At 45.3% G+C, this 13080-nt stretch overlaps 8 protein-coding genes across 8 annotated transcripts; 5 read left to right on the top strand and 3 right to left on the bottom strand. All coding sequences in view use genetic code 12, as the record gives it.

The window, feature by feature from the left end:
• Positions 1-15: 15 nt before the first annotated feature.
• Positions 16-1410, bottom strand: CXQ87_002758 (peroxisome biogenesis protein; the record flags this gene model as incomplete). Its single annotated transcript, XM_025481253.1, has 1 exon — positions 16-1410. The coding sequence occupies one exon, from the start codon at positions 1408-1410 to the stop codon at positions 16-18; it is 1395 nt and encodes a 464-aa protein (XP_025335553.1).
• A 640-nt stretch (positions 1411-2050) lies between these two features.
• CXQ87_002757 (mRNA splicing protein) lies at positions 2051-2881 on the top strand (the record flags this gene model as incomplete). The annotated part of the gene is made up of 1 exon (XM_025481252.1): positions 2051-2881. One exon carries the CDS (start codon positions 2051-2053, stop codon positions 2879-2881), a length of 831 nt encoding a protein of 276 aa, XP_025335552.1.
• Positions 2882-3107: 226 nt separating this feature from the next.
• On the top strand, positions 3108-3473 carry RPL38 (60S ribosomal eL38 domain-containing protein; the record flags this gene model as incomplete). Its single annotated transcript, XM_025481251.1, has 2 exons — positions 3108-3201; positions 3247-3473. The coding sequence occupies 2 exons, from the start codon at positions 3108-3110 to the stop codon at positions 3471-3473; spliced, it is 321 nt and encodes a 106-aa protein (XP_025335551.1).
• A 175-nt stretch (positions 3474-3648) lies between these two features.
• On the bottom strand, positions 3649-4842 carry CXQ87_002755 (transcription factor IIF subunit; the record flags this gene model as incomplete). The annotated part of the gene is made up of 1 exon (XM_025481250.1): positions 3649-4842. The coding sequence occupies one exon, from the start codon at positions 4840-4842 to the stop codon at positions 3649-3651; it is 1194 nt and encodes a 397-aa protein (XP_025335550.1).
• Positions 4843-5431: 589 nt separating this feature from the next.
• Positions 5432-6529, top strand: CXQ87_002754 (arginyltransferase; the record flags this gene model as incomplete). The annotated part of the gene is made up of 1 exon (XM_025481249.1): positions 5432-6529. The coding sequence occupies one exon, from the start codon at positions 5432-5434 to the stop codon at positions 6527-6529; it is 1098 nt and encodes a 365-aa protein (XP_025335549.1).
• Positions 6530-7546: 1017 nt separating this feature from the next.
• On the top strand, positions 7547-10027 carry CXQ87_002753 (uncharacterized protein; the record flags this gene model as incomplete). The annotated part of the gene is made up of 1 exon (XM_025481248.1): positions 7547-10027. One exon carries the CDS (start codon positions 7547-7549, stop codon positions 10025-10027), a length of 2481 nt encoding a protein of 826 aa, XP_025335548.1.
• A 479-nt stretch (positions 10028-10506) lies between these two features.
• On the top strand, positions 10507-10917 carry COX13 (cytochrome c oxidase subunit VIa; the record flags this gene model as incomplete). The annotated part of the gene is made up of 1 exon (XM_025481247.1): positions 10507-10917. The coding sequence occupies one exon, from the start codon at positions 10507-10509 to the stop codon at positions 10915-10917; it is 411 nt and encodes a 136-aa protein (XP_025335547.1).
• A 93-nt stretch (positions 10918-11010) lies between these two features.
• Positions 11011-12546, bottom strand: CDC55 (protein phosphatase 2A regulatory subunit; the record flags this gene model as incomplete). Its single annotated transcript, XM_025481246.1, has 1 exon — positions 11011-12546. The coding sequence occupies one exon, from the start codon at positions 12544-12546 to the stop codon at positions 11011-11013; it is 1536 nt and encodes a 511-aa protein (XP_025335546.1).
• Between the last annotated feature and the right edge of the window lie 534 nt (positions 12547-13080).

The following is a 13080-nucleotide window of genomic DNA, read 5'->3' as shown; positions in this document are numbered from 1 at the left end:
GCTAGTCCCAATCCACTATTCAGTCTTCTTGTCAGGGCCGCCCAGGGAACTAACCGCTTCAACAGTAGCATCAGACAAAGGCTCTGAGTCCTCAGCGAAGCGCAAGCTTTTTCTGTTTTTGGAGTTATTCTCGTGAGAAGCGTACTCCTCGGCGCCCAGGGCGTACGATGCCTGGTTATTACTCACATCTGAAGAGTCGCTGAAAACCAACTCAGCAGTTCTCACCCAACGACGTCTACGAGTATATTTCGAGTAAGAATCCTCCGTAGAAGGCTTCTTCCAGACATTATCGAAATAAAGATAACCTTCATCAGCGGTGGGATTGGCAGTGGTTTTGGACCTTTTGCCCGAAGGTAGAGTAATTGCGCCATCATTGGTGATGTCGAGTCTCCAGGCTTTATCGACCCATCTCCAGTGGGCACCAGCAATAGTCAGGTGTTGGAGATAAGATTGTTGGCCAACCGTGGTGGAAGAGTCGGGGTTGGGCAATTCGAAGGAATCTACCGAGGAAGACTCGTTCAAGAACTCATCAGTCCAAGGCGCACGCTCATACGAGAGCAAATTGGAAGTCCAGCCAATTCCTAACCAGCGGCGCTGGTTCTCATAGATGACGTACGTGAAGCGGACAGGCTTCGACGGGTCAGCAACAGTTGATGTAGAAGATGCGGATTTCTGTACCTTGGCGAATGCCGCAGCAAATAATGAGCTGTTGCGTGCTTGAGAAAAGTCAAGGCCAGTCAAGTAGAAGCATACGACTCTGGTAATCTTGAGCTTCCATACCAACCGCCTGGTGACACGCGAGTAGCCCAGATGGTACGATATGAGGAACAAACCAGCATGCAACAAGATGGTTCGAGGCTTTATAAGCAAGGAAGTAGCCACCAAGTACAAGGGAGTTAAAAACACTGTGGTGAATAATAGACGCTTGATATCGTACGGAGTCAAGGCCAATGCGGTGATTGGACTCAAGAGGATGTCGGCTTTGATACAAGTGGTGGTCAATGCTTGCACCACATCGTCCAAGGTTGGCCTGAGGTTTGTCTCTTCAACGATACGGTTGTTAAGTACCGCATACATGATCACAGCACCCACTAAAATCAAGTGGCCCAGCCACGTTATGAGGGTTTCGAAGTAAAGTACCGCAAAGCCGTAGAGACACATCAACACAACATTGATCCAGTAGTCATCGTTAGTCCAAGTAGCCACCGCTAATAACTTATTGACTATCAATAAATAAGGGTACGCCTTGATCAACGCCTTCGCTACCGTGGGTGGTGTCGATGAAAGGAGGGGCGAGGACTGGGGTTTCACCGAGCTGGCTGTTGTAGCAAACAGGGCTCGTATTTCCAGTTCCCCCTGCTTCTGTGACGCATTGGAATTCTCCAGCCGGGGAGCATCCGAATTCGCCATTTGGTGGTAGTGTGCACTGAGAAGGTCGAGAGTTTTATGTGTGATTTTGGGGTGTCCTTTTTTCCCCTCGAGCGTAATGTGATTTTAGGTCCTGTGCAATGCCAAACAATAATTCTACATAAGACAAAAAAAATGAAAAGGAGCAAAGAAAAGCTACGCCAATAATAAATCTTGAACAAAGGCCTGAGGCCCGGTAGAAAAAATTGCTTGGTGCTGAGGAAAATGTGCATTTCGGATCTACCGAGATAGCAACCACGCCGATTGATACTTCACATTGGCTACGCAGTTAGCTGCAATTTCCACGCTTTTCTTTCACCTGTAGAAAATGCGATCTATTTTGAATGAGGAATAGACCCAGAAGCGAGAGATTATCTAGACGTACTTGTGATCTGCGTGCTTTGTCCAATGGCTCCAATCACCACTTTTCTTTCGTTGGTTTACAATTAGCGAGGAAAAAGAAGTCGGAAGGAATCTCGGGTGATTTTTCGACTTTTTTGTATTCCTTTACCTGTTTAGTGCTTGACCCGGGAGACAACCGGGAGACGGGCCGGGGTGCTGTCAAATTCAAGATCTGTGGTGTACAGATCTTCTAAAACATCTAGTCGATTTCCCCAGATTCTTCAGACATCGCAACAGTGTTATGGGGTTAGCGGATGAGATTGCGAAGAAGCGAAAAGCAGCAAAGGAAAAAACAAACACTAAGAAACAAAAGCCAGACTCTCCCAATACTGCTGACGTCGCAGAAGCTCCAAAGGAAGTCCTGAAAGAAACGGTCTCAGCTGAGCAGGAATTCCTCCGAAGTGTAGCAGACGACAAGCTCGAGAAATCCCTTAAAATTTTTGAAGGTGAAGACTCCTCATTAAGCAAAGAAGACCAACTTCGAAAACTAGATCTTTTAGTGAAGACTGAGCAACGCAATGACGCATACAAGGCTTATCTCGATGAAGAGAGTTCTGCATCTCCAGTCATAACATTGGAGAACATTGGTGGTATTGAAACAAACAAACGACAATTGGAACTACAAGTGAGGCTTGCATTGAAAGATATCATCTCTTTGTGGGAGGCAATGCCACAGGAGCCTCCGGAACCATACACGATTGGCATGCTTCGAGAGGTCAAAAGGGATATCGTCAAGCTACTATACAAACTTCGAGCCGGGAAACTAGAGGATAGTATCCTTCTATCTCTTGCCACGGTTATCTACTACATCCAACAAAAAAGCTTCGTGAAGGCCAATGAGAGTTATATGAAGTTGAGTATAGGTAATGTTGCGTATCCCATAGGTATAAGAGATGTCGGAATACATGCGAGACACGCTCTTCTGAAGATCACAGGTGAAGACAAGTCTACTATCGCAAATGTCATGAAAAGTGAGTCCTTTAGAAAATGGATTCTTGCAGTGAAGCGCTTAATCTCCTACAGCGAAACGAAAATGAATTCGACAAAGGTTCCAAAGGAAGCAGAGAGCTAGATAACGACGAAGAGGGGTTTCAAACTACAATAAAAAGTGCATTGGGGGCAGCTTGCAACCATGTCTAACGGATCACGTGCCCAAACTCAGGGCACAGCCCTCAATTGTGGGCTACTACGGAGGTACAGGTGTACACACGATGCGAAAATTTCCTACTTCGAAAATCGTTTTACATTTTCACTTCCTCAACCTTTGCATAATCAACCATGGCTGTATGTTTCGATAAATGAAAACGCTGAATGAACACCTTAAAGCTGTCAACGGCAAGACCGTTCTGCTGATATTTTCAGGCTCAACCATACCCAGTGACGAGTTCTTCAGTATTAAAGTTCGCATCCCATCACCGTACTAACATTTCCAGAAAGAGATCAAGGACATCAAGGAGTTCGTTGAATTGGCTAGAAGAGCTGACATCAAGTCTGCTGTCGTCAAGGTCAACAAGAAGACCAAGACTAACGGCAAGTCTTTCAAGCAGACCAAGTTCAAGGTCAGAGGTAAGAGATACCAGTACACCTTGGTTGTTGACGACATCTCCAAGGCCAAGAAGTTGCAGCAGTCTTTGCCTCCTACCTTGAAGATCCAGTCTTTGTAAGTTACGCTCCTAATAAACGACTAAGTGAAACATAGAAAAGAGACATACGGTTAACTTGACGAAATGTAGATTTGGGCGACCTAGCTCGAAAAGTGTAATGGACCCCATACACCGATCTCATTAAAGACGTTCTGTAATCTAAACGAATCTTTTACCGATATACAAATATATAACCTTAAATGACGTCCTCCATGTCGTCATCATCGTCCTCATCTTTCTTGTCGTCATCATTACCAAGCTTTGCAGCTCTCTCAGCATCCCTCAATCTTCTATATTCTGGCTTCAAGTGATACTTCGAGGTATACGGCCCCTTTTTAATTAAGTTTGCAATCGATTCCAAGGATTCTTTGAGGTATGTTTCTGGCTGCTTGGTCCTCTCCTTGAGACCTTTGATAGACCAATATTCATACTCTTCGAAGAGACGGAAAAGTAAATCCAATAAATCCTTCTTGGGCATTCTGATCGCACGGCCTTCGTTCTTCGATTTCTGAGGATTAGACTTCAAGAACATCGATGTCGATTTACCAGTGAGCGAAGGACCAGCCAGGGACTGTACCACACCAGGAATCTCATTGAGAAACGTAACCTTTGGCCTTTCTTTTGTCAACGGCATGTTCTGACGTTTCATCAACATTTGTGCATATTTCGAGTCTGACTTAGATGGAACGATTTGGCAGTCATGGACGATCTTGCCAACAAGATTGGTTTTTTTGGGTATAGTTTTAACAAAAGGTACGGCTTGCAGCTGGGCCTCTCCGTCTGGTCCATTCTTCTCCACTCTATAATATTTTGCCGGCCTCAAACTCTCATCCGGGTCGAGGTCTTTGAGTTGTGGTTGATCAGGCATATCGCCCATTTCCGTGACTTCCTGTCTGAATCTTTTTAGATTTTCTTCACTGAAGACGTATGAATTGTGAACTTGTGTGTTGAGGATAGATAAGTCGTACTCGCGAGGAATATCTTGGTTGTGTTCCAGGTCATTGAGAACGAGCTTCACCTCAAGCTTCTTTTTCTGGTCACTTCCGCCAGTGGGTGTGCCACCAGAGCTATCTCCACCGTTGTTGTTTTGTCTGATTTTGACATGCCCCAATTGTTGTCCATGCAACGACTCCCTTTTGGTCCACTTCTCCGCCAAATACCTAGGTAGCTTGACTAGCCACACCTTCTGACCTCCATGAGTTAAGTTCATATCTAGAGACTCATTCTCTTCGAGGTAGTCCTCCGGATCTGAAAGAAGTGTGTGGTCAGGCTCCTCTGAACCTTCGTTTTTGATACTCATACCGCCATTCTTTTGGGCCGTGTTAGCCTTGTTCAATGAACTCGAATGCTCATCCTTGACGATCTTCTTGATAGGGCTTTTTGTGCTCATACTAGGGTCCATAAAGTTTGATGAGGATAAACAAGGCCAAAGGACAAGAACGACTACGAGGTCAATGAGGAGTTGATACCAGATGATTGTGGTGCACGGGTGTTTCATATATACGCCACCGTTCTTCACTAATTATAAGATTTGGGCCTATTTCCCATTTAAATCAGGCATTGCTTTGTGGTTGTGGCAAATTGCATGAGTCATTTTTTGTTCAATGCTTGTTCCACCTTAAATAGGCCTGTAGCCTTCTACCCCAGACTACGCTCGCCTTTCAGTCACAACTACTATGTCTTCATCTTCCTTGGATCCAAGCGAAGCCTTTATAGTCTCGAGGCTACTATACCTCGATAATTCATCTTGTGGATATTGCCATGGAAAAAAGGGAAAAAGCGGTGGCCTCCAATCATCCCCAGAGATCGCTGATATACCAGAGGAACCCACCCATATCACAATTGGTTGTCAAGTTCAACAAATGACTTGTCAGCAGTACGACGACTTTATAAATAGAGGATTTAGAAGATCGGGGAATTTTTTGTATACTGGGGATATGCTTCGAGGTTGTTGTCGATCTTACACTATCAGGACCGACATGGATCATTTGAAGATCACGAAGGAACACCGTCAAGTTGTCAATCGCTTCAAAAGAGCAATTGGGGACAACACAAAAACGAAAGGCCCTTTTGATTTGTCGACACTAATAACGGCAGAACAGTCATCAAGTCGCTTTCATACTCGGTTTGAACCATCTGGCTTCTCTGCTGAGAAGTTCGAGCTTTACAAGAAATATCAAGTCAAGGTCCATGATGATGATCCCTCTGAAGTTACGGAAAGGCAATTCAAAAACTTCTTGTGTGAAACGCCATTTCCTGATTCGGAAGTACAAGGTACAAAGGATGCGTGGAGTAGCCTAAATAACTGGGTAAGCGAATGGAGAGGTGACGTCAAAAAGACAAAGAAACGCATAGGACCTACCCATGAGTGCTACTACCTTGAAAACAAGCTCATTGCCATTTCCGTGCTCGACTTCCTTCCTAGTGGATTATCATCGATATATTTCATATGGGACCCAGACTATGCACATTTGTCCTTAGGTACTCTTTCTGGTTTGAGAGAGATTCAAATGTGTCGCGAGTTAGGTCTAGGATATTACTATTTGGGTTATTATATCGATGACTGCCCCAAAATGAAATATAAGGGTAAATTTGGGGGACAACTCTTGGACTTGGTGAATAATGCATGGGTGGATCTCAAGGATGTGAGGCCGTTGATAGAAAACGATCTCTTCTTCACTTTGGGTGAGAAGAGTGAACCGCTCAAAGAACCGACTGTATCTCATAAGGAGAAAGGCATCGTTTGGCCAGGGCCTATTAAAAATATCAGTGACGCTCTTTACGGTGACAGAAATACGTACGAAAGCGCTGGAAACATACTGAAACAGCTAATCCAAAAATACAAGCTTGACGGCTTTGAATTACCAGATGTTTTACCGGGAGCTTTGCCCTTGTGGGCCTTACAGAAGATTCTAGAGTCGGAAGCAGGATTCGAGGCGTCAATTCTTATGATGGCAACAGGTACATGGGGGTCATTCCTGCTCGATGAAATGATGCCTGTGATGAGAACTTACGTCCTCGATTTCGTGAGACTCTTCGGCCTTGAGAGAATCAAAGAAACTATTATCATTATGTGAGTCAGTGTCTCTCGAGATATAGGTGAGAAGAATTGCAGTGAAGAGAGAGGGAAAAGACAGGAGAGACAAACTGCGTCTTCACTCAGAAATTACCATCTTAAACTAGAGTTCTATTAGAATTAAACTTATTTTTACTGAAATAGTAACCTCTAAGTGTGGAAGCATATACGTGCATGTCGCAGCTGTACCCTAAGCGATGAGTTACCCGGAAAAGACATCGCGAATCGCACTATATAAACAGCAGACGGCCCGCTCCATTGAAGGTTTTTTTTTTTTTTTTCTCTGTCGACGTACTTCATAGGATCATTTCTATAGGTCACGTCCCACAATGACTCTTCTAAAGAGCCACTGAATCCAACTTGGTTGATGAGTAAGATACCCTCGCGCCCTCAAAGTGAGAACACATTTAGCTTGTCCATGATCCCTTGCGGTCTGGTCATCTACAATTTGTTTGCCTTTCACCAGCCACTTACGACCTAGTCATAAGTGCTGAAAGGAGCGATGATCTTGACCCTTTGCCACACGCTTTTTCGGAAGACGTGGCTTTGGGTGGGTGCGAGTGGCTGTCTGACAAGTTAAGCGCTTCAATTTTGAAGCAGTGATACTTGAAACCTGTTGGTATGTCGACCGCCGTAGCTTTGTGCGCTTCCCTCTAATTGTGATCGTTTGTCTCGAGCCACCATCATCTATTTTCGGCTCGATACACTCGAGCAAGCAATAGTGAGGAACCTGAAGGATAGGCATAGCCCGTCATTATGTTCAAGAAGCAATGGGCGTAGGCCAGACAGGCTGGTTTTTCGAATCTTAAGTACCCCTGATTTCGGCTCTCTACTTCATTGTTTTCGACGGTTGCGCGGTCTACAATCACGGCTTGACATCTCCTTCATGCCGGTCTATTCGGTAGAGCATACAGATAGTTCCGTCCCTGACAAAATCTGTCTTTTCACACAGCCTCGATCAACATTTTTATTTATACATGGGACTCCACCTCTTACAACAAAAAATTCATAGATTTTCATGATCCGCAGACGCCGCTGCCAATACCTTGCCTTGGCAGTAATTGCTCTACACCTTATCGTTATTTCGCTTATAGGTACACAGAGTCCCGAGAAACTTCTACCGTTGAAGAACCTTACAAACACCCTTCGAGATTATGCTGTACTTCTTCGAGAAAGAAACTCATTTGCTTTCGACGCTTGGACTGATAAGATCTTTAGTAACTACTTGGAGGATCCGAGTACCGAGAGCAAGGATATCAAGATCGCAGCACTTTCCGTGAATGGCTCGGCCTACGGAGCAGACAAGACAGCTGTATCTATACCAGCTTTCCTAAAAGATGAATCTGAGAACCCCATACTCCTACCTTTCGAGCCTCGCTTCACCTTGGGCATGATCCTCAATGAATATAACGAACAACTCAAAAATGACGTGGGTGCAAGCCCAGCAACATTCGAATACACCCTCCCAGTGTTTCACTGGTCAGACTGGACTGATTTGTCTGCCCTATATCCGCATTTCATGTCAGCTGGAGAAAACAGACAGTCTTGTAAGATGTTTGGGAAGACACCTAGAAAGACGAGGAAAAACCCCAATCCGCAGGCAACTGCCCCAAACTGGTGCATAGACGATTCCCAAATTGCACATCTTTATCATGAGAATCTCGTTGCTGATGAAAGGAAGCAAGCGTGCCTCAAAGAAATCTTGCAATCTCCACTTCGAACAGGCTTCCATGTTGATCAATATGGAGGCCGGACTCCACATGCTCTGAAAAAGGTTGAGGCAGCCCTGTACTTGAACGACTTCATGGACAAGCCGTTATCAATAGTACTTTTACTACCTCACCCTTCAGGCCGTCTGAGGTCGATAAGGCTCAACGTCAACCAAGAAGTGGGTAGTAGAGTCCGTCTTCTGCACTCCGACTTGGCAAAGTCTGTGGCAGGTAGGGCTGACGAGGTCGACATCAGGGAAGAGCTTTGCCGCCTTGCATCATATTATGAAGATGAGAGTAGTGATACTTATCACCCTACTATCGAACTTCAGCATGAGGATTTTGTGGAGGATCTGAGACTCAGACTTCAGGAGTTACTTGCAAAAGAGACGCTTACACCACACGAGCGCAATTATGCTCTCAGTTTAAACCTTTCAATCAGCGGCGTGGAACCAACAAAATATTTATACGAGGCCCAACTTCACAGGTCAACACCTAATTGGGCATGGGGAAGTCATTACGACTGGAGATTTTATAAAAGCATTATAAATTTTCTGGACCTTCAAGCACCTGCTTTGCATAGTCTCACTCAAGCCTGGCTTCGATTCATTAATGCTCAACATTTGCAAAGCTGGGTTGCACACGGTACATTACTTTCATGGTACTGGAATGGGATCAACTTTCCGTGGGATGCAGACGTTGATGTACAGATGCCAATAACCGATCTTCATGTCTTGGCTCGTAATTTTAATCAATCGATTATCGTTGACTTCGGCACAGACATCAACGGTGAAGTCAAAACAGGAAGATACTTCCTAGACATTGGTACTTGGATTTCTCTGAGAGAATTTGGCAACGGCCTTAACAACATCGACGGAAGGTTCATCGATATGGATACTGGTCTTTACATTGACATCACTGGTCTCTCCATTTCTAACATGGTTGCCCCTAAGGAGTACGATAGAAAGTTGCCGCGAGGTCTCAGAAGGACCAACAAAGACCGCTTTATGGATGATTTAGAAGTGGCAAGGAACAACTACCTCCAGATTTACAATTGCAGAAATAGGCACTTTGCCTCCTTGAAGGACTTGTCGCCAATGAAGCTAACCTACGTTGAAGGCGTCCCAGCATACGTTCCCAATAATTACATGGTCATGTTACAGCGCGAGTACAACGAAGGAGGTTTGATGGAACAGAAGTTCAAACGCTATGTGTACTTGCCACGATTGAGGATCTGGCATCCTTTTGACAAAGTGTCTCAGTTTGTCGTTGGCAAGGGGAAAGACTTTCAACCGATGTTAGAGCTTGGTCCAGACAAGTCGAAGGCTCTGAACAAGATTGACAAAATGGCCGTCTATACAATGTCAGACGAGGACTATCTTGAGCTAATGGTGAGAGAGAAACTGCTCTTGGTGGAGTATTTGACCACGAGAGAAGTCACCGCTCTCCACGAAAATGAAATGAAAAAACTTCTCAAAAACAAGCCCACGGAAGACCTTCTTCTTGAAAACGAGAAGTTGATTCACCAATTTCCGTCGTTCAGAAGAGACTACATCAGGTATGCACGGGCTAAGGAGGATTTTTCGTTTGATGAAAAGGTTGTGGAGCTAACAAATGAGATGATGTCTTTTCGACAAGGCCTGGAGCCCGGGATGAAGCAAAACACGAGAGAAATGGACGTTGAGAGGTCTGAGCAGGTCAATTCGAAAAAAGATGGACCAGATCCTGTTGTTATGTTTCAGCCCAAAGGAGCCGCCCTTGAGAGGCCGCGAAACGAAGAAGGACCCTAAATACATGGACAATTGGAGATACTATAGAATGAGTATAAAGCTGAAGCAGTTGTATAGTGCGAGCGTATCATTTCGCAGCCAAATAGTAACCATACTGCTGCCATGCAACCACCCCAAGAATTCGAGATTTAGACAGCTCAATTGAGTATCTATGAGGAACTTAAATGCCTACATCAAAAATTGAACGCCGTGGGCTTATTTCTGTAGCGGCACCAACATTCATTCTCGACAATAGAAGTGTCACAACGTCTATTGAACCTAATACTTACACGCCTGATACATATTCTCAGGTAAGCGAGAATTGCTCAATCCATCTTGTTCTCAATTCTTCTCCAATTTCTGCTTCTTTACCCCAGCTGAAGTGGTGGGCTGATTTGGACTCCTGCACGTGATCGTGAGCTGCGTTTCCCACCAATCAAACCGTGCGCGAACATACTAAAATTCTCATAGCTCAGTTACCAACAGCTACACCTACAGCAATGTTTAGAAATTTGACGAACCGTACCTTTACTAGATTCAACTCCCACGGCCACGGCCACGGTCACGTGTCCAAGTTCATCAAGGACAATGCCTTCAAGGTCGACAAGACCGCTGGTGAGGCCTTCAAGAAGGAATACGCTGAGAAGGTCCACCACTCTGAGAGTGTCACCAAGTTGTGGACCAAGATTACCTACTACGTGGCTATCCCAGCCATCCTTTTGACTGCCATTCCTGTCGGTCGTATTGAGATGAAGCACGTGGAGCACAGAGACCACTTGAGACACATGTCTGACGAAGAGTGGCCTACTCAATACGAATACCAGAACTTGAGAAGCAAGAAGTTCTTTTGGGGTGACGGCGACAAGACCTTGTTCTGGAACTCGGACGTCAACAGACACATCGAGGAGTAAGTCCCTCTGCATGCATGTTATTCGTTTCTACTCTAGCTACCCGAATGTACAAAATAGTCATCATGTTCATGTCGTAACTCTCTCTTCGCCAGTTTACAACGTCGAGAAGATGTAAAGATTATTTGTGGCAGCAATGGCAACCAGGTTTTCTTGCGGATGCCACGACAAATGTAAAATGCTCTTCTTGAAATCAATGTAGTCATTGTCCACACTGCCACTGCCCACTCCGCTCATCATCCTCCGACGTGTGGTGCCATCCTGACCAGATTTCTTTGATTTGAAAGCAGACTTGTCCGCCTGCAAAATGATTTCTTCCTGCTCGTCCTCACCAGGCTTAGGCGATTGTGGGAACCCTTGACCAGGAGGAGCAAAGAGCTTAGCATCTTCTTCAGAGTCATCGTCATCGTCATCGTCATCATCGTCATGGTTTTGAGCTCCATTCTTACCTTCGTCATCACTTTCTCTCTGACCCTTTTTAAGCGAAAACAGCGACATGTCCAAACCCTTTCCTGAATTGCCTGAAGAATTGGCATTAACAGCATTAGGATATATCATAAAGTTGTTATTATAGGAGCCTGTCATGACTGAGCGGTTGTCGCCGCCAAATTGTACCTCGAATTTGTCAAAGATTGCGTCGTTCTCGTACGTGTCGCACAAGCGATCCCTCAAGTGCTCGTGAACATTGATTGTGGCCACAGGCTTTCTCTCCATGGCCAAGTCCCAGAGCTTGACGGTCATGTAGTCTCTACTAACGATGTAACGTCCGTCATGAGAGAACTTCACATCCAGGATGGAGGAGGTGATCTCCGTGAAAAAATTATGCGACGCCGGGTCCAAATATTCCTCAAAGATCTTTGCGTGTGTATCACACAATGAATTGGATCTCATGTCCAGCAACTTGATCGTGCCTTTGGACAGCGAGTACATGAATAGGTTACAATGCTGCGGGTGGAACTCGGCTGAGGTGATCACCTCCGTGAGCTCCTCCATGTTAGTGGGCTTGATGTCAACGATATTAAAAGACTGATCTGAGATGTCCAAGTTCCACAAGTTGATGCGCAAGTCGTCCAGCGATAGGTATGTCTCCTGGTCAGAGTTGACCGAAATGGAGTTGATGTGGTAAGCGTGGGCATTGGAGTAAATTTTTTTCGGCTGTGCCAGAATCAACTTGTCGTGGAAGGTCGTTTTTGGTAAACGCAAGTCTCCAACGTTGGTTTTGCCAGACGGTAAGTGATCCAACCCGTTCAAGTTATTCTCGCTGACAAGACGCACCTGTCTCTCCATGATCTTCCACAACTTTATGGTTTTGTCATTGGTCGATAAGAGGTACAACAGGTTGTTCAGAGAGCGCAACCATTGGATCTTGTTGATCTTCTCCTCAACCTCCAACGACTTGAGGTAGTCAAACTCCGCATCGTGACTTTGAAACTCGGTAAAAAATTTGTACTCGCAGCTATTTTTCTTGCTGCCGTTTCTCTCAAACAACACCACACGGCCGCCCTTATCACCGGTGGCCAAGAACGTGCCCGTGCTGTCGAACTCTACTGTGGAGATTATGTCGGCCTCGGTGATATTCTCAATATCGCCCTTATCGCCGAAGCATTGGGAAAATTTCCAATTATGGTCCATTTTGTCTTTTGTCTTGCTGCTCTTATCGGCACTGGATTCTGTGTTTCCTTCTATGATTGTATGGGGATTGCGCCAAATCGGTCGAGTCTGAGGGGGGAATTCTCAATTTGGCCGAATGGCTGAATGCTGTTCCTATCAGTCGTGTTACGCCCAAAATGATACAGTGAATTGGGCCGCTTTCCAGGACTTGCGGATACAATTGGCGTTGGTGTGGGGGGTGTAAGGAAAAAAGGGTGGTGTTCGCAAACGAAACTGATGCCGCTATATTAGCAGCGAGACAGCGAAGACAGGACAAAAAAATTGCAACGCTACGCTGTGGAGGCGGACAAACACCTGTACACCAGCTTATACCAGGCAATTTTCTCCCCTTGGGTGATTCAACCAATTCTGACGAGATTTATTCTTGGATGATTGCTGGGTAGGATTGCCAGTTTGAGAAAGTATAAGGGGTCTAGAAAACTAGTTGAGAGGGTGTTCTAGCAATGGGAGCCATATATCACTTCTCAGTCTACCGAGGCAGGGCATTAAAGTTGC

The sequence above is a fragment of the Candidozyma duobushaemuli genome (assembly GCF_002926085.2).
Source record: "Candidozyma duobushaemuli strain B09383 chromosome Unknown B_B09383, whole genome shotgun sequence".
NCBI classification, from domain to species: domain Eukaryota; kingdom Fungi; phylum Ascomycota; class Pichiomycetes; order Serinales; family Metschnikowiaceae; genus Candidozyma; species Candidozyma duobushaemuli.
Note: the sequence above shows the minus strand (reverse complement) of the source record. Positions and strands in the feature narration are given on the sequence as shown.